Source organism: Cupressus sempervirens, chromosome 1, assembly GCF_028749045.1.
Source record: "Cupressus sempervirens isolate cs-2001-9-10 chromosome 1, ASM2874904v1, whole genome shotgun sequence".
NCBI lineage: Eukaryota > Viridiplantae > Streptophyta > Pinopsida > Cupressales > Cupressaceae > Cupressus > Cupressus sempervirens.
The window spans coordinates 12,133,960-12,159,388 of record NC_143118.1 but is presented as its reverse complement, the minus strand read 5'-3'; the positions used below and the strand labels follow the sequence as shown (position 1 = coordinate 12,159,388).

At 33.9% G+C, this 25,429-nt stretch overlaps 1 protein-coding gene across 1 annotated transcript; it reads right to left on the bottom strand.

Annotated features, from left to right (window-relative positions):
• Positions 1-14,880: 14,880 nt before the first annotated feature.
• Positions 14,881-17,502, bottom strand: LOC149575912 (putative receptor protein kinase ZmPK1). The gene has a single exon (XM_089816050.1). The coding sequence runs from the start codon at positions 17,500-17,502 to the stop codon at positions 15,040-15,042; it is 2,463 nt and encodes an 820-aa protein (XP_089672176.1). The 3' UTR covers positions 14,881-15,039.
• Between the last annotated feature and the right edge of the window lie 7,927 nt (positions 17,503-25,429).

Here is a 25,429-nt window from a genome sequence, read left to right as displayed (position 1 = left end):
AGTTCAACTCCTTAACCCTCTCTCTTGGTTTTCCAAGTCTAAACACATAGCAAGACTCCCAATCGCCAAGATTGGACTCATCGTGGATGGGTAGATGTTAATAAACTTCAATTCAAAACTCTTTCATAGGTTTTATTTCCTCTATCATTGGGTTTCTACTTGATCTTAGCAAATCCCTAGAAAATAGGGCCACAAGACCTAGTTGCAATTAGGGCATCCAAAACTAGGTTTTTAACAATTTCTTCAAAAATTTCTTAATGACCCCCAAAAATGATCACCATCTCAAATACCCTTTTGGAAAAACCTTAATATTTTCTAGGTCTAGGGTTTCCAACATGTCAGTACAACCCCAACCCCAATTATCCTAAAATAACAAAGGAAATCAACCACTTTTAGGAATGGATCTAAATCTTTATTTATTGGAACTCTAATATCCTTACTCACACTTCCACTAGTTTCTAACACCATCTATGATCACATTCAAATTCAATACTCATGCTGCTTATCCATCTGAGCTCTTCAAAAGTAATTGTAATGATTCTTGCTCCTTGCTAGGACCCTGTTATCTTGCCTAGGAAAATAGTTTAAAAATAGAAAAACTTCATCCCCAACATACAAAATGGATATGTACACTTTATATTGAGTTCACTCTCATGTCCCAATAGGCTATGATGAATTCACTTTGGGATTTTATCAGAGATGCATTTTAGTCTTCCCAATCCTATTTAGACCAGTAAACTATTTGGGAGGGAACTTTTTTACAAACCTTAAATAAACGAATTCAATAATTCCTAATCTAGCACATAGAGAAAGGAAATACACTAATATAACTATCCATATTATACAATGTTGTTATTCAATCCATACAAATCAAAATGCTCATCTTGCAAGATGATTGTGACAAAGTTGCACACCAAAAAGAATGGATTTGCTATTCAAATTCATGAAAATGAGCATCCAACCCATCAAAATAGCCATGGAAAACCTTATGTACACTAAATCCATTAGTTCCATCAGTTCATAACTACCAAGGGTCGAAAAACAACTTTTCAAGAAATGTTGTTAATGACAACTTTTGCAACTTTTTGCATCCCCTTCTCAAACTTGTTTGGACCTTCTAAATTGATGCCTTTTGGTTAGATTAGACCTTATACCAAATTTTAACCATTTTCCAAGGTTTATCCAACCATTTTGGGCTCCAAGACCAATTTTTCACATTTAGAAGCAACTGTGCAACTTTTGCCCACTTGAGCAACTTTCAATCACAAGTTGACAATTCACCTCCTAACCATGTAATTGATCACTCTACCACATAAAAACACCCCTAGGACCCTAAATGTCCTATTATTCACTAGTGACTTGGCTAGAACCACTACAAGCCAAAATTGACCTAGTAGAACTAGTGTTTCAATTTGCCTCCCCTAGGTGCTCCTGCACCAAGGTATTTCTTAGTAGCTAATATTTTTAAATTGGATAATTTTAGAAAATTTTGGTTAGTAATTTGGCTAATAAGTTAAGATTTAATGCAACTTAAATTGCCATATTTTTATAAATTTTATCTTTAAAATATTTAAAATCGCTCAATAATTTATTTTATTGAAAATATTATGTTCAAAGATTTCCCATAATATTTGATATATGATTAGATTTGATTCATATAAATATTATTTATTATTGGAGAAATTAAAACTAATTCACCAATAATTATCATAATTATTAGTTACTTAAGGGATATATCGCCAATATTTAGTTTTCACTATTGATTTAAAATATAATGTAATGATCCTCATAATAATTCACAAGTTAAAAAATATTCAATTTTCATTTGTAATATTCTATGGTGATTAATGAAATTTCTATTATTATTGAGATTTAGCAATATTTTCTATACAAAAATTATGATTCCAAAATAATCACCAATATTAATAATTTTTAAAATAAAAAAATTGAAAGATTCGTGAGTAGAAATAATTTTGTTTTTCAAAATAATGAAAGGTTCGCCAATATTTTATATCTTTTTTTGGAGTGGGGTTTCTTAAAGATTACCTTGTCCTACACCATTGCGTAGCTTGTCTTGCACCATTTTGCAGTCTACTTAATTATTTGTTCTTTAATTGGAATTTTTTTTGAAGCTCCTAATTTATTCTTCATAATATGAATTAGACTATTACCTTAAATGATCTGCCCACCACCCTTGATACCCTAGAGACATTCTACTCAAGAAAAAAGTTATAGAAGAGTAACTCACTTTCTTTCTTTCCTTAGTTCACTTTTCAAATCTTTTGCAACCTCTACTAATTCACATATCTAAATGATGCTTTAACAAAAAAATTAAAATAGGACTAGTCTTAAAATTCTTGTTTCAAGACTTGAATCTAACATACATGATTCTAATTTTGATGTGTCCTATTATCTTCTCTCTTCACTATATTTTTAATATTCAATATGAACTATGCATACTTTAATAAAAATAGATATAATAACAAGAGATTTGTTTGAGCTAGAATCCCTACCTATTGCTAAATGTAGAATTATATTATGTAGTGGAATTGAAATTGAGACACGAAATACTTTCTTTTTATAATATAAGGCCAAATGTAGTGTCTACTGCATTCTTGAGCATGAAATACCTATTGCAGTTTTAAGTACATCATTTTGCAATTTGAAGTCAAATGATTAGATATAATCACAGAATGCAAATATTTTAAGTATAACAAGAATTGCAGTTTTAAGTACATTATTTTGTAATTTATAGCCCAACGATATAGATACAATCACATATTATAAACATTTGATGTATAAGAACTTAGAAACCTTCACATAGTACTAAGTGCACATTATACATATAATATGTGTTTATTTTCTTGATAGCATACAAAGTAGACATGGGCCTACAAAATTAATTACATGTTCTTCATAATTACAAAGCCAAAGTTCAGAAAAAAAAAAAAAAAAAATTTGTTGTGAAAACATTAAAGACAACTTGATTAACATTTTTTTGCAATACTAAAACCAAAAGAATTTCTTTTTTCAAAAAAAATTTCCTTGATCTTTTTCATCCAACCCAAAGTAGAAAAAAAATTGTTCAACCCTACATTACAAACTTTGTGTTTGTTTTGCTTCTAAAGATATCAAAAATTAGCAAATCCAAAAATAAGTTAGTACCATATATTCAATTTTGTCATTAGAGATTAAAATTAGACAAGATATTTAACTCTAATAAAGAAAAAAGCTGTGAGGATGTGAAAAAATATTCTTCTGCTATTTTTAATATTTAGTTTTAAAAAGCAATGTAATGAGATATTATTGGAGGCATATATGTGTACATTATAATAATGGAGGACACTTTTTAATTTAGTTTTGAAAATGAAAAAAAATAGCATATACACTGACGCAATAATGCAATAAGAAAACATTTATCTAGGGTGTATGAGAAAAACATTTCAATCGAGAGTGTATAGGAATCTCAAACAATGGTATTACTCTTTGTAAAATTTGAACAAGGCTTCCTATCAATGATAAAAATATGTTAATATTGACTAATTATTAACTTTAAAAATTGTAAAAAACATATTGAATATCCATTTTTGGCTTTTCAAGGAAGTAGGGTAGATAATAATAGACTTATTGAATATGAATATGAAGATGGACACTTCATTCCTATAATCTAGTTTTTCTTATCCATTGGCTTTATTTGAGTTGGAATATGTTGACTTTATTTGAGTTGGATATGTTTATTGGCTTTATGTGAGCTAGAATATGAGATGGAGAGCTCATTCGTGTAAGATTCTTTTTTGAAATTTCAAAAAGTAAAACTAATGACTTTTAAAAATAGTAAGGAACATCACATAAGAACAAAGTGAATAGAAAAACAACAAAAAAAACCCAACTCTTTAGATAATTTGAATATTTACTTATTTTTGTAGTTTTTTTCCCAACTTTCACTTCTTTAAATAGATCTTTGAAGAAAAATTGGCATGAACATTTATATAAATTTATATTTCAAAATCTGTTCAAAATAAATAAATTGGTAAAATATTATTAAAAAATGAGGCCTGTACAGTTGAGAAGAATCTTTGGACAATGCAAAAAATAAAATGTTGTAACTCTAACATACTTGCACTACCAAGAGAAACTTGCTCTTTAATTTGCGTAGCATAGATCAATACTTTGTCAACATGTGCCTATTTGTCATGACAACATTGGTTGAGGTTTCATACAACTATAGATTAGGATTGTATGGTTTTAGCTATCTTAAAGGGAGTTTAGTATTTCACAAGAATCTATCCACATTAATTGGTTTCCAAATTTTAGATGTGAGAAATCCATATATAGAAAAGAAGAAGATCAATGTATGGAGGGAAAGAACTAGTTCAAATTGAAGGTATTTTATTTTTAAATATCTATAGTTCTTCTACTATTTGAATATTTTATTGTATTTTCTTAGTATTCAATAGAATTGTGTAATTTTCATAACTAGTAACAACTTATAGGCTAAAAATAATGAATTAGTAAGGGCTCAAATATTAGTTCACAAAATGTCAATAATTGGATAAGAGTTGGCTACAACATTTTAATGAAATTAATACAACCAAAGGAAAAACCTAAACCTTGAATTCATCAAGATACTTAAAAGGAATCTTGCATGCCATAATAAAACCAAAACATTTCTCTTCAGTAGCCTTCCTCCTTCAGAAATAACTCCACAATGGACCTGGAAACCAGTAGAAAGTAACTCAACTTGCCAATAAATTTTAGATGGGAAAAGAACAATGGTGACCATATTTATATTATAAAACCACAATGAGAAGCATGTAAATTGAGAAAAAGTCTTGAATTTCTAGGCGCTAGACCATGATTTAGGCAATCAAAAGATTGAGAAAATAATAATAAAGAGCCTTCAATAGTAACAAAATTCAAATTCAATCTTATTAGGCAACCACAAGAAATCTATAAGCATGATATTTCATTAAGTAGAAAAGATAAATGCCCTAGTGATCATAGTCCTACTACTACATTTAGATACCACATTAACATTACTATTCTGAGAACTATACTTAAAAAAATTCCCAATGCCTCTAAGATGCATTTGAAGTTGAAAGCAATGGTATATTGGACATATGACTATTTTGGAAGGCAATTTCCACTTCTTTAATTTCTAGCAGTTGGGCTTGGAAGATTTGAGATTGCCTTTCATAGCGTATCAACTACTTGAGTAGTTGAAGGAAGTGACAAAAATATGAGGCGTCAATGTCTGACTAAGAACAAAAAGGTCAAAATTATGGTTCTTAATTTCAACCTTATACTAAAGATGGTAATAGTCCCTATCCTTGAGATAAAAATCTTTAGATAGGTAGAAAATAATTAAGACACAAAATGAGGGTTTCACAACAAATTACAAAGCTCCTCAATGACATATAGAAAAAATCTAAAATTTAAAAACCTACACTAAAAATAACAAAATATAGTGGAAAGCAATTAAAACCCTCTTCTCCTTTCAACAACATCATGATAAGATCAAAATAACCACACTTTAAAATGGTGGGAAACATACTAGAATTAAGATCAACTGCACTTGAAGCCCTTCAATTTATAATTTATCTTCCCAAAATCAACTTTCAGACAATCTTCATTTGGCCTAGAAAAACCTTATATAAAAAATCTAAAGAATCTCATAAATTTGTTGAGAACAAAAAAAAAAGGAAAACCTTAATCGTAACCCAAATGGACAAAAAAAATCTGAAATTATAATTGCTCTCATTTGATAGACTACAAATCTTCATCTAAAGGATTTTGCAATGGAATAATAACAAGTGCCACATAGTGGCTAGTACTTCTTGTGTTAGTAGTACAGTAACTTGTTTAACAACAATAATAACTGGAACTTAGTAGTTGTATAACCGTTATTACAAGCTCAAAACTTGTTAGAGATAGATTCAATATTGCTTTTCAATTTTAATTTTTTGATGTTTTGTAAGCATCTAATAAAAAGAATGATTAATATCTTATAGTTATATTTATTTCATAATTTATTTTATTTTTTTTCAAATAAAAGAAAGAATTTTAGATAATTTTTAATTAAAGAAATAAGTTGTATATGTACTAAATATTAAATAATCTCTTCATAGTACGAATTCATTGTATAGATCAAAATATATTAAATAAACAATGTTCCATATTTACATAACCTAAAAAAGTATAGAATTATTCTAAACTAAAGTAATATGATATTTCCTTTTATTATATCATAGTATCTTACAACTACTATTTCCTAATTAGAATGATATAATAATATGTGCCCTGTCTTTTGAATCATAATAAATGATATATAAAGAAAAGTCAAATATTATAAGACTCTTCAATGTATTTAAATTTTAATAGATGGAAATATACAAAAACCTATCAAATTATATAAAGAAAAGTCAAATATTATAAGACTCTTCAATGTATTTAAATTTTAACAGATGAAAACATACAAAAACTTTTCAAATCTAATCTTCTCAAAAATAAAGAAAGCAAATGAATGCAAATGCAAAATGTTGTTGACTAGGAAAAACTATAAACTAGTTCACAAATAAATATAGTTATCATTATTGTGGAGAAGCTCATGGTATTAATTTATGAGTCAAAAGATGTCATTGACTTCCAAACTGTTATATACTTTACAAGTGGATATTTAATCAAATACATTCCAATTGCCCTAAAATTTCATATAAAAGAATTTGATTGCCCCAAAATTTGGTTGAATACAATTGTCCTAAAATTTTATATAAAAATTTAAATTGTCCTAAAATCATTAAATTTTATAAGTGATTTATTTTATACATGTATGTATGTATGTGTGTGTGTGTGTGTAGTTTATATTTGAAATATATTTGAATAGGAAATATTTCCTTTTTAAGATTCATCATGAGTGGGTCAGTCAAAGTTGAAAATAAATAATGTGGATTTGAACACTCAATTGACTATAATCAACTATAATAGAACATATGTTGGGTAGATTGACAACTATTTTTGAGTCATACTTATTGAAAAAAATAAAAAATAAAAATAACACCTACGGCCAAATACAAAGCAAGTAATAGTTCTGCAAGATCCCTCAAGATCCAATCCCAAACCCTAGCTAGTCCAAATCCACACTCTAGTAGAAAGCCACAAGAAGATCTCAACTTGTGCTCACAAGCCCACCAAGCTATCTCCTTATTTTCCAAGCCATAGCTACTAGCTCTGCTCCAACTTCATCCAAGTGTAAATTGGCTCACATTTGGTGCTCTATTCATAGACTCAGGAAAACTCGCTCTTCAGCTACTTCCCACACCCACTCCTCTTCTGAGTGAATGAATAATGACTAAAGACTTCCCCACAACCCCTAATTATACCAATATAAGCCACAAGTCAGCCCAAAACACAAATTAAATGCAAATACATAAATTAAATGCCAAAGTCGGCCTCCTACAACAATTAAATTCCCAAAATTGATGTCTTAGTAAAATTGCAATATCTCCTAGCTCTGAATGAATTAGAACTCGAGCTTCGAACCATAGGAAGAAGTCTAAGCTCTCTTCAATATCTGAAAGTTTCATCCTTTAACTCATTGTGAAAAATTAGTTATATAGCCTGAAATAGACACCAAATTCTCAGGCCATGTCGAACAACTAAAGACCATGCCGAGCTCCATAGACCATGCCAAGCTCCAAAGATCATGCCGAGAAAACAAGGACCATGCCAAGCTCTGAAGACCATGCCAAGCTGCATAGACCATGCCAAGCTCCTTAGACATATGAAGTGGGTTGAGTATTTGCAGAGTTTTACATTTGTGATCAAGCATAAGAGTGGAGTTACTAAAAAAGTTGTTGATGCATTGAGTAGAAGATGTTCTTTGTTGACTGAAATGAAGATTGAAGTTCTTGGTTTTGATGAGATGAAATAATTGTATGATGTTGATCCTGATTTTTCTGAGGCACGGAGAGAGTGCAGAGCACCAAATCTGACAGATCACATAAGTAAGTATGATGAGTATTTCATTCAAGTAAGTATGTTGTTCAAAGGTATTTAGTTGTGTATTCCTAGAAGTCCTATGAGGTTGAATTTGATTAAGGAAAAACATAGTGGTGGATTAGCTGGATATTTTGGAATTGATAAGACATTGAGTTTGCTAAAAGAGAAATATTATTGACCACAAATGTATAAGGATGTTCAAAAATTTGTAAAGAATTGTGGAGTTTTTCAAGTTGCAAAGGGAGTGAGTCAAAATACTGGTTTGTATACAGCTATTATTGTTCCTGAGAAACCTTGGACCGACATCAGTATGGATTTTGTTCTTGGATTGCTTAAAGCAGTGAAGGGGTATGATTCTATATTTGTTGTAGTGGATAGATTTTCTAAGATGGTTCATTTTATACCATGTAAGAAGACATTAGATGCTAAGCATGTTGCTGAACTTTTCTTTAAAGAGATTGTGAGATTGCATGAATTACCAAGAAGCATTATTTTAGATAGAGACAATAAGTTTGTTGGCTATTTTTGGAAGACTTTGTGGAAGAAGATGGGTACTGAATTGAAGTTTAGTTCTACATTCCATCCACAAACAGATGGACGAATAGAGGTTATGAATAGAAGCTTGAGAAATTTGCTGAGATGTTTAGTTGGGATAAGCCAAGTAATTGGGAGATGGTATTAGCACAAGCTGAATTTGCATATAATAATTATGTGAATAGGAGTACAGGGAAGACACCTTTTGAGATTGTTACCGGAATGCATCCTAGAGGTATATTAGATTTGAGAGATGTTGTTGGTGAAGAAAAGAAAAGGCTGTAGGAGAAGAATTTGCTGATTTTATGGAGTCCTTGATTAAGGAAGTGAAGTTGAGGTTGAAATAAAGCAATTAGAAGTATAAGGAGAATGCTGATAAGTCTAGAAGACACCATGATTTTCAAGTTGGTGATGAGGTGATGGTTCATCTAAAGAAAGGAAGATTCCCAGTTGGAACATATAGCAAGCTTAAGATGAAGAAATTTGGACCTTGTAAGATCCTCAAGAAGTTTGACAGTGGTAATGCATATGAAGTTGAGTTACTTGATGGCATGGATATATCTCGTATATTTAATATTGCTGATTTGTATGAGTATCACGAGTCAGAGGATGAAGTTGTTATACCAGATGATTATCCTAAGAAACAGATTGATGAAGTTGAACAGATATTGGATCAGAGAGTTGGCAAGAGTACAAGAGGAAAAGATTACTATGAATATTTGGTGAAGTGGAAGAACAAACCTATTAAAGATGCTTCATGGATTTCTTAGTTTGAGTTGGATTCAGCTCAAGTTGGGACATCTCAATGATTCAGGAGAATCATTTCTTTCAACCTTGGTTGTCTGATGCAGGAGCATCCTGGGTTGCCTTGTTATCCTACTCATTTTGTTCATCCTATAGTTGGTGTCGAGTGTTTCTTCATGTGCCGAGCATTCCTTCATGTGCCGAGTTGCCAGTTTCTAGTGGATGCCGAGTGATGCCAAGTGCCAGTTTCTAGTTGATGCCGAGTGCCAATTTCCCAGTGGGTGCCGAGTTGTCTATTTTTGGTTCTTAGTGGGAGTCAACCTGCATATTTAATTTTGATCATGAATTTAATGATAGGATCTTGTGTTAGCCTTTCTATTATGTAATGTTCTAGAATGTTCTGTAAGCCGTTTTGGCAAGTATAAATAGAGTGTTTAGGCTTAGAGTTAAGTAGATTGGGGAAGAAGATTAGAGAGAGCAGAATTGAAAGTGTGAATTTGCAGTTGGATCGTTGAATGTGAATGTATTTTGTAATTGGCCATAACCTAGAAGGCCTTACAGCTGGGCATGTATGGTGAATATTTGATGAGTTAATAAAAGATATCTTGTTCTCTCTCCTTGGTGTTGTGTTTGTGTTGTGCTTTTCGCTGTGTTAACTCTTGCAGGGTGGTTTGGATAGCTGGGTGTGCCTTTGGCCGTAGTTATTTGTCTCCTTGCTTGCGTCAGTTGGTATTAGAGCATAATTGCTAGGATAAGCTTGTCATGAAGATATTGCTCGGAAAAGTCCAAAGAAATCAATGCCTAGGCATTCTCTAGTTCATCGTTGGGTGGTAGTTGATACACCCCTTGTAATTATTTGCTTAAACTATATAAATCTATGTATATATTAGGGACGATGCTGGATTTTCTTTATTGATTCTTTCCCAGTTGACCTCGTTGAATCAGAATTAATAAAATCTTATAGTGGCTTGCCACTTTTTCCTAAAAAAAAATAAAATATTTTCACAAAAATATTCCAAACCACAAATCACATAGCCCTTCATCAAGGTTTCCACATAAGGAATTTCATATAGAAATAATTCCAAAATAGGTAAATACCAAAATGATTAATAATATTATTATTGTTATGATAAGTTGGAGAAAGATGTTGATTGGGGACAAAACTAGCTTTGTTGAGAGTTTTTCTTTCTTCAAAGCAGTCTGACTTAGATGATATTATTTCTTTGCCTCCCTATGGAGTCATAAAGCTTGTTCACATTGGCAATTTGAAGGCAACCATGAAGGAGTTTAAAGGTGTCCATGCTTCTCTACATATAGCCAGTGTCATTCTTGAGGACAGAGACCTGGGTGCTGATCATCCCTTTTTGTCATTACAACTCCAAAATCTTAAAATGAAATACAATAGACTTCAAAAAATGTAAAACATGTATGAGCCAAAATATGGGAGAATATTTGATATTGTTGACCTTATGGTCAAATAATTTGTTGCTAGTGACTGAACACTTAATCAGATTGATTGTCTACATTGGTACCGATCTCTACATTTGCTACCAAGCTTCTCATATAGATAGTAGTGTCTGCCAAGCTTAGCAGAGTCTACCGAGCTCATCAATGAAAATCATGGAGGAAGTAATGTTAATCGAGCTATGTAGTGTTAACAAAGCTTATCAACATTTACCGAGCTGGTAGTCTTAACAAAGCAGAATGAAGGTAGTGTTGACCAAGCTCTGCTATGTAAACTGAGTCCTTCAGTGTCTACTGAGCTCTTCAGTATTCACCAAGTCACCAAGTGCTAACCAAGTTTGAACTTCTCCAAAGTGATCAATGTGGACCGATCATCAATGTTAAACGAATGCCAGAGCTTGCCAAGTTGAAAGTGTTGTCGAGTGTTAGAATATCACCTAAGTGGTCGTCTAAACTCGAGTTCCAGTAGTGAGTTGACTTAATGAAGATTACTAAATTTGGTATTGTAGCTGACTCCATAAGGTAATTTATTGGATTGGTATATATGTAATACATCTTATAATATCCAATATATCAAAGTGTAACAAGCAAGAAGAAACATGAGTGAAAATTAGAAGAAGGCTACAATTAGTATAAGGAAAAGTAGAGTCTTATCTATCACAACAAGGTGATCATTATATTTCAAAGGAATCTCATTCAGGAAACCAAGTTGTAGATTAGAGATTAGACACTAATTCATCCTAATAGGTGCATCAATCAAATCCTTTAACAAGGTGGACTTAACAATTCTTTCCAAATCTCTGAATTGAGTGCATACTTCATTATATGTTGTAAATCCTTTCACAAGGTGGATCTAATAGTCGTTATTGCTCCTAATAGGGTAGAGCACCAAAAGTGATCAATTGTAAGCTTTAACAAGCTAACTTTATACTACAATACTAAATCTTGTGGGTATCATCACTACCCCATTTGTACTTCTTATTTGGAAGGTTTGTGGGTTACCAAATATTGTGTCAAGTGTTATGAATGTTTTAATGCTTCCAGTCTTTCATGCATGCAATTAGATCAGATTATATTGTGAAGGTCTAATTGGTGAAGGTTCATTCAACTATAGTTATACATGGTAGACCAACAACGATATTATTGGGGCTTTTATCGGTTGTTTGGCCAGAGCCAAGGTAGAACCGTGGGCCATGATCAGGCTTTGTTGCAACATCTTTGAACCAGTTTGGCGAAAGGGATTGGAAGAAGTCATCCATAACATTGATGATAAATGCAGGATCCCCTTCCTAGAAAATTACATGTCACTCTCACTGGGTAGTTCAAAATTGGAGGTAGCTTATCGATGCCTTGCTCTAGTCATTTGCGAGAACCTTCTACAAAGAATGGCCATGAATGGAGGCCAATATACAGTTCCTCCTCAGGTGGAGAGGGATTATTGAAGATGACAAAAAAGAATGGTTGAGGAACTACCTTAATATTTTTAATGCCTACATCCATCCAAGCATGGCTCAAGATAACATTGAGGCCTTGAAATTCTGCACTCCAAATGCTAAAAAGACTAGCAGGGGGAAGACTGAGTTTGAATTCCCACCTTTCTTCCAGCTAGAGAAACCTAATGACATCTCTGAGGTCATCATGGTTTATTAGAAGTAGGTTGGCTCTCATGTGCTATTTTATGTCTCCTTTTGCTAGGTTAGGTATGGGTTACCCTGTTCACTCCCTTTTCTCTCTACAACAGATTGTTAGTTCTTTGTTTCTGGCTTAGTTTGGTTTTAGTTTAAACAAGTTTTTGTTTGTTCTCTCTTTCTCTCCTTCCTTTTTGTATCTAGCTACTATATAGCTTGGAAGGATTTTCTGCTAGTTTCACCCTTCTGTCGGGTTCTTTTTTGTAACAAGTTTACTCTCAAGGTTTTACTTTCTCATGTATCTTTTTAGATTGTAAATAACACACACACACACACACACATATATATATATATATATATATGGTAAATAAATTTAAGAATACGGTCTCTTGATTTTGGCCCTTTCGACCTCTGTTGATGGTGAGGTTCTGTTGTTTACTTCTATTTCAATAAAAATCTAAGATGTTTGTTACTTTTAGTATAATGGTGGTAATGGGATCAACTTCAAGTAATTGCTAAATGAATCTTAATCTCTGAAGTTTAATTATTTGCTGATAATTTGAGTTTAACAAATCTTAGTATTTTAGTTGGAATAGTAGTCCTATCCATTTTTTGCCTACCATAAACAAAGGCTCTAGCATTGCTAGCTAGAAAAGCTTTGTTTGAGGCTGCAATCAGGATATTGATTATAGTAATTCATCAATTTTTTGGATAAGTTCTCCCCAAATTAAGACAAGTTCTTTCTTTCTTTCTTGAAGGAATTTAAAATCTTTCCCAATAAGATCTATGGTCATTGGGCTTCAACCAAGATATCCTATTTGACAATGCCCTGCTTTATCTGCTCTGTGGTCTCCATAGCTAAATTAAATTTAGTCTTAGTAGGTTTCAATTTTATTCGAACTTATTAATGATAGGACCATTTTTTTCTATATTTTGTAAATTTTAATCTAGCACGAATGATTTCTTAGTTTAATCGAGTTGCAAAGCTCTGCATTATCCACTAGGGAGGTCAATTTTTTAGTATCCATATTAAGCGTACTAACTATATCCTCTTAGTAATCTATTCTTTAAGCAAATCAATAAGGTTTATGTGATACATATAGTTCAGGAAAGCAATGATGCCTATCGATCTAATACTCTGGCTAGAGAGGTTCTCTTGGATAAGGAATTCATCAGAAGTGGTTTAATTATAATAGATCAAAGGTAGAATATGATTGATGTCGGTGATTTTATAATAAACTAGAGGTTTTCTTCTCCATTCTTTCCTACCAGTGCCCGTTTGAATGGAGACACTCCTTTGTATTTATTTTCATTTAATTAATATAATCAAAGGCTTCAATCGTTTACCGATATATATATATATATATATATATATATATATATATATATATATATATATATATATATATTCTAAGATAGCTCAACTCAATCTACCCATTGAACATGTGTTGAAGGAACGACAATTCATTTAACAAAACAAAATGGCTTAAAACTATATGTACATTAAATATTCTATGGATTAAAGATGTGTGTGCAAAGGGTATAGATTTTTCATCACATGAAAAGCATGTACCGGTGGTGGAGATGGATCTTGTCATGGATATAATCATTATGCCAGCATCCTCCCACACTATAGAGCTAGATACAACCACTTACCATATGAGATTTTTACTCACTACGTACCACGTTGATAAGTTGAGCTTATGTAAGCAAAAGATCTAGGACTTGAGGAACTCAAAGTGACGATATGTAATTTTGGTATGATAGATCTCTCGAAAAGTTCCAGTGCTTCAACCCTATGAGCATCACCTAGATCCAATGAGTGCTAAGTGTTCCACTTATTCTAATGAGAAATGGATTCATATTGAATCACTACTCATGAAATATGGGTCAATAAGTTTGACTCAAAAATCACACAATTAAATCCTAATAGCGATATCACACAATGATAGATCTCATTAGAAATATAATCGCTATGCCAAACAAAATAAATGATAACAGAATGGCTTACGGTAAGGTATTGGACATCCTCCACTATTCATCCAGTCATCGCCTTCGTAGAAGAGAAGAGAAGAAAAGCAGGGATGCGTGGTGATTTGTTTAATGCAAAACTGAAGATGGTGGGTCATGATACGCTCCGGGTTTTCCTCGATTAACAGTGATACAACTGTATTAAAAAGAGTCATTTTTGGCAATTAAAGTACTAAGTCGCAGATTCTTCCACAAGAGACAATGGCCTCACATTGTAATATTAATATTTGAAAGATTCAGCGCCGTCTGGTTTGATCCATTTTGTATACTCGGACGTTGTGTCATATAGATAATCATGATCAACGCTCTAATTCACTAATTAATTTTCTGGGGGCCGCCTCTCCCCTGTTAAACAATTCGGTCTCTTACAAGTCCCTCTCATGGTACGTTGTCATACAATTTAAGCACGTCGTTTCATCAGCGGTCGGCATCTGACTCGTGTTTTTATTAATGGTACAGCAGTTCTATTCTCCTTTAAATATGAGAAGAGAAAATAAATGATTCACATTATAACAGAGGCACTAAATTGAAATCCAGTCACTACAAGAAGTGAAAAACCCTATAGAAAAATGACAGACATCCATGAATCCCGATTCCTCTATCGACCTCTTTGTTTCCGTGAGATGAGGTGAAGAGAATATTACTCTGAATCGAAGCCCACCTGGCTGTATTCCATCTTGATCGGATCCTCTTCATGCTGATCTGAACTACGTCTGTTCTTCATCTTCACGTCGACGGAGGTCGTCAACATCTGAACGACCTCGCTCATGGAAGGCCTCCTGTCCATCTTCTGCTCTACGCAACGCAACGCCGTCTTCAACACATTCTCCATCTCCATCTCCTCCTCATCACCGCCCGCTTCTCCCTTCAACTTGGGATCCACCACACTTTCCACCCGGCCCTTCTTCACATAATTCTCAACATTCCACTGCACGAAATTCATCCCCGGCTCATTGAATTTCGTAGCCTCCTGCCCGCTGACCAACTCCAGCAGAAGAATCCCGAAACTGTAGACGTCCGCCTTGGCCGTGATGGGCAGATTCGTAGTCCACTCGGGCGCCAGATACCCGCGCGTCCCTCGAATCCTGGAGAACTCGAAGGTCCGATCTCTGTCCACCAGTTTCGCCATTCCAAAGTCGGCAACTTTGGGCACAAAATCCTTGTCCAGGAGAATGTTCTGCGGTTTGATGTCGCAGTGCAGAATCCACTCCAGACATTCCTCGTGAAGGTAAGCGAGACCCCTCGCCGTACCGACCGCGACCTGGAATTTCTTACTCCAATCGAGAGAAGTCTGATTTCCTGTAGTGAAGAGATACTGATCGAGAGACCCATTCTCCACGAACTCGTAGACCAAGAGCCTCTTCTTCCCCTCCGCGCAGTACCCGATCATTCGGACCAGATTCATGTGATTCACTCTCCCGATCGCACTTATCTCCGCCCAGAACTCCTCCTCCCCCTGAACGACCCCCTCCAGTCTCTTCACGGCCACCGCTTTGTTCTCAAGCAGTCCCTTGTAAACGCTCCCGAATCCCCCCTTCCCCACCATGTCCCCAAAATTCCCAGTCGCCCTCTTCAGCTGATCGAAAGTAAACCTCCTGAGCCCACCCGGAAACTCAAAGTAGCTCTCTCTATCATACGCATCACCGTTGCGTGACACGGTCGCCAGAAACCAGAATCCCAACACAACGCAAACAATCTCCGCGGCCCCAATTGCCGAAACGACAGATAACATCGGCACGATCACGTCATTTCGCGTGTCCTTCTTCGACTTGCTCACATTCGCTGGCAGCAACTCAACTTTCACGGTGGAGCTACACTGCAGAGAGCTCCCCGATACTAGAGACGAAACATTAACGACTCTCACGGACTCCGAAACCTTGACGTAAACCGTGTTGGTGATCCCCGGGCTCTGGTACCCACCGATGAGCAGAGACTTTGGAAAACACTGCCCGCTGCCGCTCTCTCTATACGCGAAGCCCACGCAGTAGCAATCCTCCATGCAGATCTCTCTGCACTTGTCGAACGACAACCCTGCAGAGTAGCCACTCTTGTCGAAGCCGTAGTAATCCGTGTAAGGAAGCCGGAGAAGCTGGACGGTGGCGCAAGAGAGCTCCTTCAACGGCTTGCATCCCTTGAACCAGTCGCCAGAGTCCACCATCTCGAAAGCCGGCGGACACACGCACTGCACCTCCGCCTGAGGCGAATACACGCACACCCCGTTTGGCCCGCAGAGTCCCTGCACTCTGCACTGCTCCGCCATGGCAACCCATGTCACCACCCACCTCCGGGCATCCACCAGACTGTACAATCTCAGATTCCCGTCGACGTCCAAGGTGAGTCTTCTGAGAGTCCTTCGTTGGCCGTAGTCGGAGGCGTTGAAAGCGAACTGATCGCTGGAGGTGAAGCCGCCGGAGTGGTCGAGAACGGCGAGCCGAGAAATGTTGTAAGTGGTTCTGCCGTTGTCGAAGGCGTCGAGCCAGGGGGAAGGCCAGTACGTGGCGGTGATGTTGGAGCCCTGGTAAACGAGAGCAAGATAGTTGTTTTTGTTGAAGAGGAACGAGAAGTAGCCCGATTTGAAGCTCGACGACCCCATTCGCGACATCAGCGGTGCGGTCTTCGTGATGGGCTGCCCGGGGAGGAGAGTATCGGTCGGAGAGTCGAAGCTCTGCCAGAATATCTTCTCGTTCCTGCCGCGGAGCACCAGATTCCCGGTGTTAAGAAGCGCGAGTTCGTTCACGGGCTGCCCCTTGGTCTCGCTCCTCCATGCTATCCTCCCGCCGGCGTCGTTCAGAATCAGGTCGCCGTTCTTCTTGAGGAGGAGGAATGATTTTTTTCCGTTCACCGGATTGTCTCTGTTGGCCATCCAGACCACCGTTTGGGGTTTGGGGATCCGGGAATACCAGATTGCAAAGGCGTAGGCGTTTTCTCCGACAGAGTAGAAGCCGGCGGAAAATGTTCCGTCGGGAGAGAGTAGCACGGTTTCGTTCTGTTCTGGTGAGAGCGATGATTTTGGGGTCAGGGTCTCCAATCCATGGCTCTGCTGGGCGGAGGAGAGACAGAGGAGAAACAGTACAAAGAGACGATGAGAGAAGCGGTGCGCCATTTTTTCTTTTGCCCTCTCTCAAAGCTCGAGCTCTGGTTTAAAAAAAATGTTTAGATTTTGATGCTGATGATGGCGGGTTTTGGAGGAGGAGAAAACCCAGATTTCCAATTAAGAAATTCATTTGCAGGACTAATATAGTAAACTATTTAATCCCATTTCTTGACGAAAGAGGATTTTCAACATCTGAGCACTCTGTTTGACTACTTTAGTAACGTGGTTTTTAACGGGAAAGGAAGACTCAAGATTTGAAAGTTTTCAATTTTAATAAATAAAATAAAAATAAATTATAAACTGTATTTGAAATTTAAATTTAATTTTAAAATGTCGTTTTGATGCCGGCATAGACATCAAGACGTATACAAAATTAACACATTCAATTTTCAAATTTTAGTTTCATGCTCTACCTTAGTGAAATAATTTTTAATATGCATTGAAGTTTAATATAAATGGTAATTTGTATGACACCCACTTTTGTTTAACTTAAGCTTTTTAGGGGTTTGGTCAAGGATTTAAAATTAGGAAAAAAATATAATAGTAATATTTATAAAAAGTTGTAGAAAAAATTAAATATATAATAAAAATATGTGTTACTTAATTAATATTGAGTGTTATTTAATTAATAATTATTAATAAGGAATATCAAACTTTCTAGTCTAAATTAGTTATTTATGATTTGTTGTTAGTAATTATTTTTTTATGTGTTGAATTCAATTATATTCGAATCCAAGACCTCCTACATGAGAGGCTCACAAGTTACCATTGTATTGTAGACTGTTACCTAATAACTTATATTTTATTATTTTAAAATATTAAAAATAAAATTTTGTCTTATAATAAACTTTCTAAAATAGTTCATGTTTATATATTGAAATAAGATACAATATATTACTTCAATAAACTTTTGCAATTTAATAGTAACAAAAAATGTCATAGATACAATATTATAAAAATATAGTATGTCAATCCATAGTCTTATGAATATTCAAGCTCTGGTAGGTACCGATCTTAGCTTTTTTTTCAATATTCGTAGGTTTTTTGTTTTTGTTTTGTTTATAAAATAAATTAAGCTTTGAATGATAGAGATGTTTGCACTATTTCATTAAGTCATCCAACATCTAAAATTGAAATGTAGAAATATCTTTAAATTACATCATTTAAACTTGTTGATCATTTATGTTAGTCATAGCTATAACAAATTTTTTCTGTGTATTTTGAATAAAGGATACATGTCATTGAATTAAGGGCAGTCATCATCAACAATAACAACTTTAAAGTCATAACTATTGGTGTAATGTTGTGAAAAATATTGGAAATTAAAGCAACAAGTCTAAGGTATTACATTAACAAGTATAGATGTTAATAGATCATATACTATTAGAACCATTAGAATGTGTAATTGGGTCCTCTCCCTTATAGTTTATAATTTTGAATTATTTACATAAATTAATTTATATAAATAGGATGTACAATACTTTTCTAAGGAAAATAATAGACTACATTGAATTTATTTCAAATGCAATGACAATATCATTGTCCCCGTAACTATTTCTAGATAAATGGAATCAAATGGGAAAAAAAACATGTTCGTTAGGAAACAAAAGAGAAAACCAAATGACTAATCTATTACTAATTTAAAATTGTGCAAATATTTAATATACGGTGAATTTCTCCATGCACTAGTTGATAGATTTGTCTTTCATTGTCTTATGCTTCAACTATTTTATGAGTCTTGCATTTGCCATACAATGACTAGTACGGAATTTGTAAAAGCTAGGTCCAATTTCATAAATGAAAAATGCATGAATGACATTATAAACAAGACTTTTTGCTACAATATAAAAGATCAGAGAAAGAGAGAAATCATATTGAGCCTTAAAAGCTATAGAGATAGAAATATAGGGAAGCATCAATGGAGACAACGTGGTTGGTATGATTTGCAATAGGATTGTTTCCACTATTCATATGGGTGTTGAGATCCTTGAATGAATGGAAATATTGTCACCCATATTCAACATCTAAAGCTGCTAGAAAGCTTCCTCCTGGTCACATGGGATGCCCTATCACTAGAGAGCTACTCAACTTCTTATGGTGTTTCAAGTTCACCTCAAAGCTGGATGATTTCATTTGGAAGATAAGAATCAAGTAATTATCTAATCTCTTATATCTTTCTTTTCTTCTTCTTTAGATCTTTCTTTGTTTCTCTTCTTTAGATATTTTATTCTTTCAAGCGTATGGTAAAGTTTTAAGGTATTGGTCATGCTGACGTAACATGTCAACATTTTTTTATCTAGGGCTATTAAATGTTGAGGTGATGAACCAAGGACCTCATCTCCATTTAATAAAGTTGAAGCTCAAATTCCAAGAGCATTAGATCAATAGATGCACAATCTTATGATCACAATGATTTAGAAGAAGTGAACTTTAGTGAACATAAAAACACCACTACCACTTAACTAACACACCAAGTGATGAAACACTTTTAAATATTTTTTCCTCTAACTGATTTCACTTAATTTTATAACTTCTTATAGTTTTCTTTTCTTGGTTGCAAGATATGGAGAAACTGGAATTTACATAACCTACTTATTTGGGTCGTCAACTATCATAACATGCTCTCCAAATTCCAATAGATTTGTAACTACAAGGGCCATAAAGGATGACACTTTTTCCCCTAGATGGCCCTGTCCCGAGGTGATAGGGACTAAATCAATTTCAAATAAATAGAATCATGTGTGAGCAAAAAAAAGTTTGTTCCATAAAATAGACATAACAAGGTTTGTCTATGGATTAAGGTTGGCTGATCATAGGGGACACAGTAATCATATCATATAATATGTAATATTGAATAAAATAAAAAAAGAATAATTGTTATTTGAAGATAGTCAAAAAGGGAATATGCAAGTGCAAGTCCGTGAACTGTTTAGTATTTTCTCCATTGATGTAACTCATGTCATTGGTGTAAATGTGGAAATTGTTCTCTCTTTTTGACAATTTTTTTGCTGACTTTGTGTATTTGTGCAAGAGAAGTTGAAGGACTAATTAAGCCCCAGAGGTTCAAGACCAAACTGCTTGTTTTTCTCATGGACACCCAATGCCTACAACTACAATTTTTTGTGCTCATATTACATCTACAACCTAACACTTTCAAAACCTTAATTTGTTAACTGATATAAAAGTAAAATATGTGTTTTTTCTACCTAAATCTACTAAGCAATAGTTATTTTCACAAATATTGACAAACTGTAAAATGTTTAACCATGACTCTTATAAATTTTCCTTTCAACTAAGTCCAAACTCACAACCATGTCACATTTATACAATCTAATAGACAAAATAAATCATAGATTTATAAATTATGGATACAAATATTTAAAACCCACCATTTTTTCCTCACAAATATTGTGTAATTTTGATCCCTCTTGCCAAAATTGCACAAGGGATTCTAATAAGTAGCTCCTAAACAAGTACAATGCAAAAAAATAATTATAAGCATGAATAAAAAGACCAATACTCTATGCATTTCAACAAATTTATAGAAAATTAATAAATACAAATACAATTAATTCTATATAGAACACACATTTCTATATTATGTTCTCGATATGAAGAACACAACTTTACTCTATGCTTCAAATGAAAACATGCAAATGCCTTGTGTTTTTGCTTCAACTTTTCACTGAAATTGTACTGTATTTTTGTGTTCTTCCCTTAACAAGTCAGTCTTTTGGCCAAGGCTTACTTCTAGTAAAAGTTTCTAGACACAATTGACATGGTTATTTTGTACCCAACCATTAGGGAATCGAGTTTTCCTAACTGCAAACTAAAGATGGTGACAAATGATGTAACATTTTAAGCACTTCATGTACAAATAACCCTATATTGGCAAATGATTAATATAAATATATTTAAATGTATTCTATTTAATTCTTTATCTAAACATATTTAATAATAATATGAATCAATACAATAAAAATTTACAAATAAATAATGAAAATTATATATCGTATATTTAATGAATAGATAATTCATATGTTAAAAAAATATGGACTAACTATTTTTTATCAATATATAAATTATCATAGATTAATATACATTTACTATAATAAAGTAAATAATATTAGACAATGATGAAACTAAATTACTAAACCATAGGTATGGATGAATGATCAGTTAGATTAAGAGCATGAGAAGTAGTGGCTTTTAGAAAATCCATGTCTTATCATGAGGCCACATAACCTATAAAAAAATAAGGAATTGACATTTTAAAAATAAAGAATGGCTAGGTTTCTTAGAGTAAAGTATTATCACTACCCCTTACTCTCTCTCTCACTCTCACACTCTCTCCCATCCCCTACTCTCACTCTCTCTCTCTCTCTCTCTCTCCCATACCGTACTCTCTCTCTGCCACCCCCTACTCTCTCTCTCCCATCCCCTACTCTCTCTCTTACATACACTCCCATCCCCCCTCTCTCTCCCTCTCCCACTCCCTCTCCCATCACCTACTCTCTCTCTCTCTCTCTCTCTCTCTCTCTCTCCCATCCCCCACTCTCTCTCTCTCTTTCACAGGCACACTCCCATCCCCCCCTCTCTCTCTCCCATCCCCTACTCTCTAGATCTCTCACACACACTCCCATCCCCACCTCTCTCTCCCTCTCCTAGTCCCTGTTCCACCACCTACTCTCTCTCATGCCCTACTTTCTCTCTTACACACACTCCCATCCCCCCCTCTTTCTCTCCCTCTCCCACTGCCTACTCTCTCTCTCTCTCTCTCTCTCTCTCTCTCTCTCTCAGGCTACTCTCTTTGTGTCCCCTCTCCCATCCCCTACTCTCCCTCTTTCACACACACACACACACACTCCCATCCCCCCTCTCTCTCTCCCCTCTCCCATCCCCTACTCTCTGTCTCACACACACACACACTCCCATCCTCTTCTCTCTCTCTCTCGCTCTCCCTCTCCCACTTCGTCTCCCACCGCCTACTCTCTCTCCCCATCCCCTACTCTCAATCTGTCTCTCCCATCCTGTACTCTCTCTCTGCCACCCCTACTCTCTCTCCCATCCCCTACTCTCTCTCTCTCTCTCTCCCCTCTCCCATCCCCTACTCTCTCTCTCTCTCTCTCTCTCTCTCTCTCTCTCTCTCTCTCTCCTCCCTCCCTCTCTATGCACTATTTAGGTCTCAATAGTGTGTGCACACTAAAGCACATACGTGCTATTAAGACTCAAATTTAAAAAGATTTAAATAGTATGTGTGCACTATAGCATGCACATGCTATTCAAAGCTTTGCATTCTACCAAGTCTAAGGCTTGGTTTTGTCTTGGGGATCCAACCCAAAGGTTTGGAATCTATAAACTAGCTTGAGACATGTTTTTCTGCATACATACAAAAAATGATTAATTTTTCTTGTGTGCTCTCCTTCAAGTTTCCTCGTGGTTGAGCATTGATAAAATTAGGTTACATGACATTGTAGGTCTCTGTGTTAGCTATATAACCATATAATTTATTTTTTATTTGAGTTATTTCAAGCCTTTCATCTATAATTTCTTTTGAATGTATGTCCATTTTTTGTCAAAAACCAACATGTACTAATTCGGCTGTAGATTTTAGCTCATTTATCAAATTTTGCAACACCTTAGTTTTTTAGAAACTAGACTCCATTCTACACACTTTAAAAAAAGAAATTTTGATTTTAGATTAGTTTCTAATCATTTTTAGGGGTAGCACATAGATATTTCACATTTTTGGGATGTGTCTAACTAAAAAATTCATTAAGAAAAATACACATTATAAAATTACCCAAAAAATTTGGGATAAACTATATAGTGTTAGGTAACTTTTGACTAGAGCGATTAAATTTTTTTTTAAAAAAAGTTAAAATTTTAGGGGGGCCACACTTTGTACTATGTTATATTTTTTTGGAATAAATAGTACCACTTTCTATGGGCCCCTTTTTTGAGGACCTAAAACTAAACCATTTTGAAAAAAATTAGTAGTTTAGAAACTAGATTCAAAGGACTACTACTTTTGCTTTTGTCATATCTTAAAATTTTGAGTGTAACTATCTTCAAATTCTTGTTGAAGTTCAAAAATCATTGATTTCAAAAAAAAGGTGTCCACTTATACCCCCTTTTGGCACCACAACTTGGTGCACTTACCTAATACTTGGGTGTAATTCATATTGAGATGATTTTAAAACATCTATATCCTTTGTAAGTACTAATGACATGAAGTAATCAATTACACCATTTCATAATTGTGAAGATGTGAAATTGAAATGCAGCAAAACTTCAAGACTATCAAATAGGAAATCTCCAACAACATAATGAAATGGGCTTAGTCTAAACAAGTTCTCATTTGCTAATACAATATCAATATGATCTATGATTCCATTAGTTTTATTTGTATAACTATCAACATCAATAACATTCACCATTTATATTAACTATGGGGAAAATAGAATATTCTTACTTGGAAAAATGTGTTGTGCATTGAAAAAGTTGTATGACACGGTTTGTTGAATCTAAGAAGAAGTAAACAAAAGTTAGTTGTGCTTTTAGAGGACTCTGATAAAAATAGAACATATATTTTTATAATCTATTACATATATAAAATTAATTATTTGACTATTCAAATATCTTAGGATTATTCTATTAGGGTATGTGCAGGATCATGGTGTGCCAAAAAGTGGCAATGTGAAAAAAGTAGAGTTTGAAGACGTTTAAAAGTGCTTCAAAATTCGCTCTGACTTTTTTTCACCTATCTAGGTACCAAACCTAGAGGTTAAGGCCGAGTCTTATCGGATATCCGATCTCATATCGGATATAATTATTATAATTATTATACTATAATATAATAATAATATTATATTATAATAATATAAAAATATTATATTATAATAGTATAATATATTATTTAATATAATATAATAATAATAATAATAATAATTATACTATACTAATAATATTATATTATAATAATATAATATAATATTCAATATTATAATATATAGTATTGTAATATAATATATATAAAATATAATATAATAATAATAAAAAAAAAATTATAATATTTTATATTATAATATTTAGTAATGTAATATAATATATATAAAATATAAAAAAAAAAAATATTAAATATAATATAATATAATATAAAATATAATATAATGTAATATATTATATATAAAATATAATATAATAATAAAAATGTAAGATATTATATGTTAGCATTTATATATAATATTGCATATCGGATATCCGATACCTGCGCACAACATAAAATAAAAAACATAGACCCACGGGCCCATTATTATGTTATTTGGGGCTAGTTTTTAGCAAGGGCAATCGGATATACGATCGAATATCAGATATTAGATATTAAGGTTTTTTTTTTCCAACTAATTTTTAACTTAAATTCAATAGATTTTAGGATGATTTTGTTTGTTTTAGTTGAATCTAGGGTTTTTTTGAAAAAAAAGGTTAAAATTAAGGTTTTTAAAAAATATATATTACGTTTTGCAATTCAATAGGAATGACTGATCAGAATGATGACACTGAGGCAGGGAATAATATTCCTCGTAACACCCCACCAAATGATCCTCTACCCCCCCAAAACTCTCCTTGAATCGAGGATTTGATAAATGAAAATCTCACAGAGTTGAGAGGTTTGCATAGAACATATAATAATGTACCCGCATTGGCTCCTATGTTATCCACGTTAAACACCATAGTGGATAACATTGAAACCCTTACAAACCAACAAAATGTCACTCTTCATTAGCGTGATGAAATGCACAAGATGTTTGGTGATGGTTTGGATTATGATGAGGTTGTGGCCCTCAACATAAGGAAAGATGATTTGGCTAGCCTTTTTGCAAACCCAAAAATGGGTTTACCAGTTGACCCAAAAAAAATTCAAACTATCGATTAA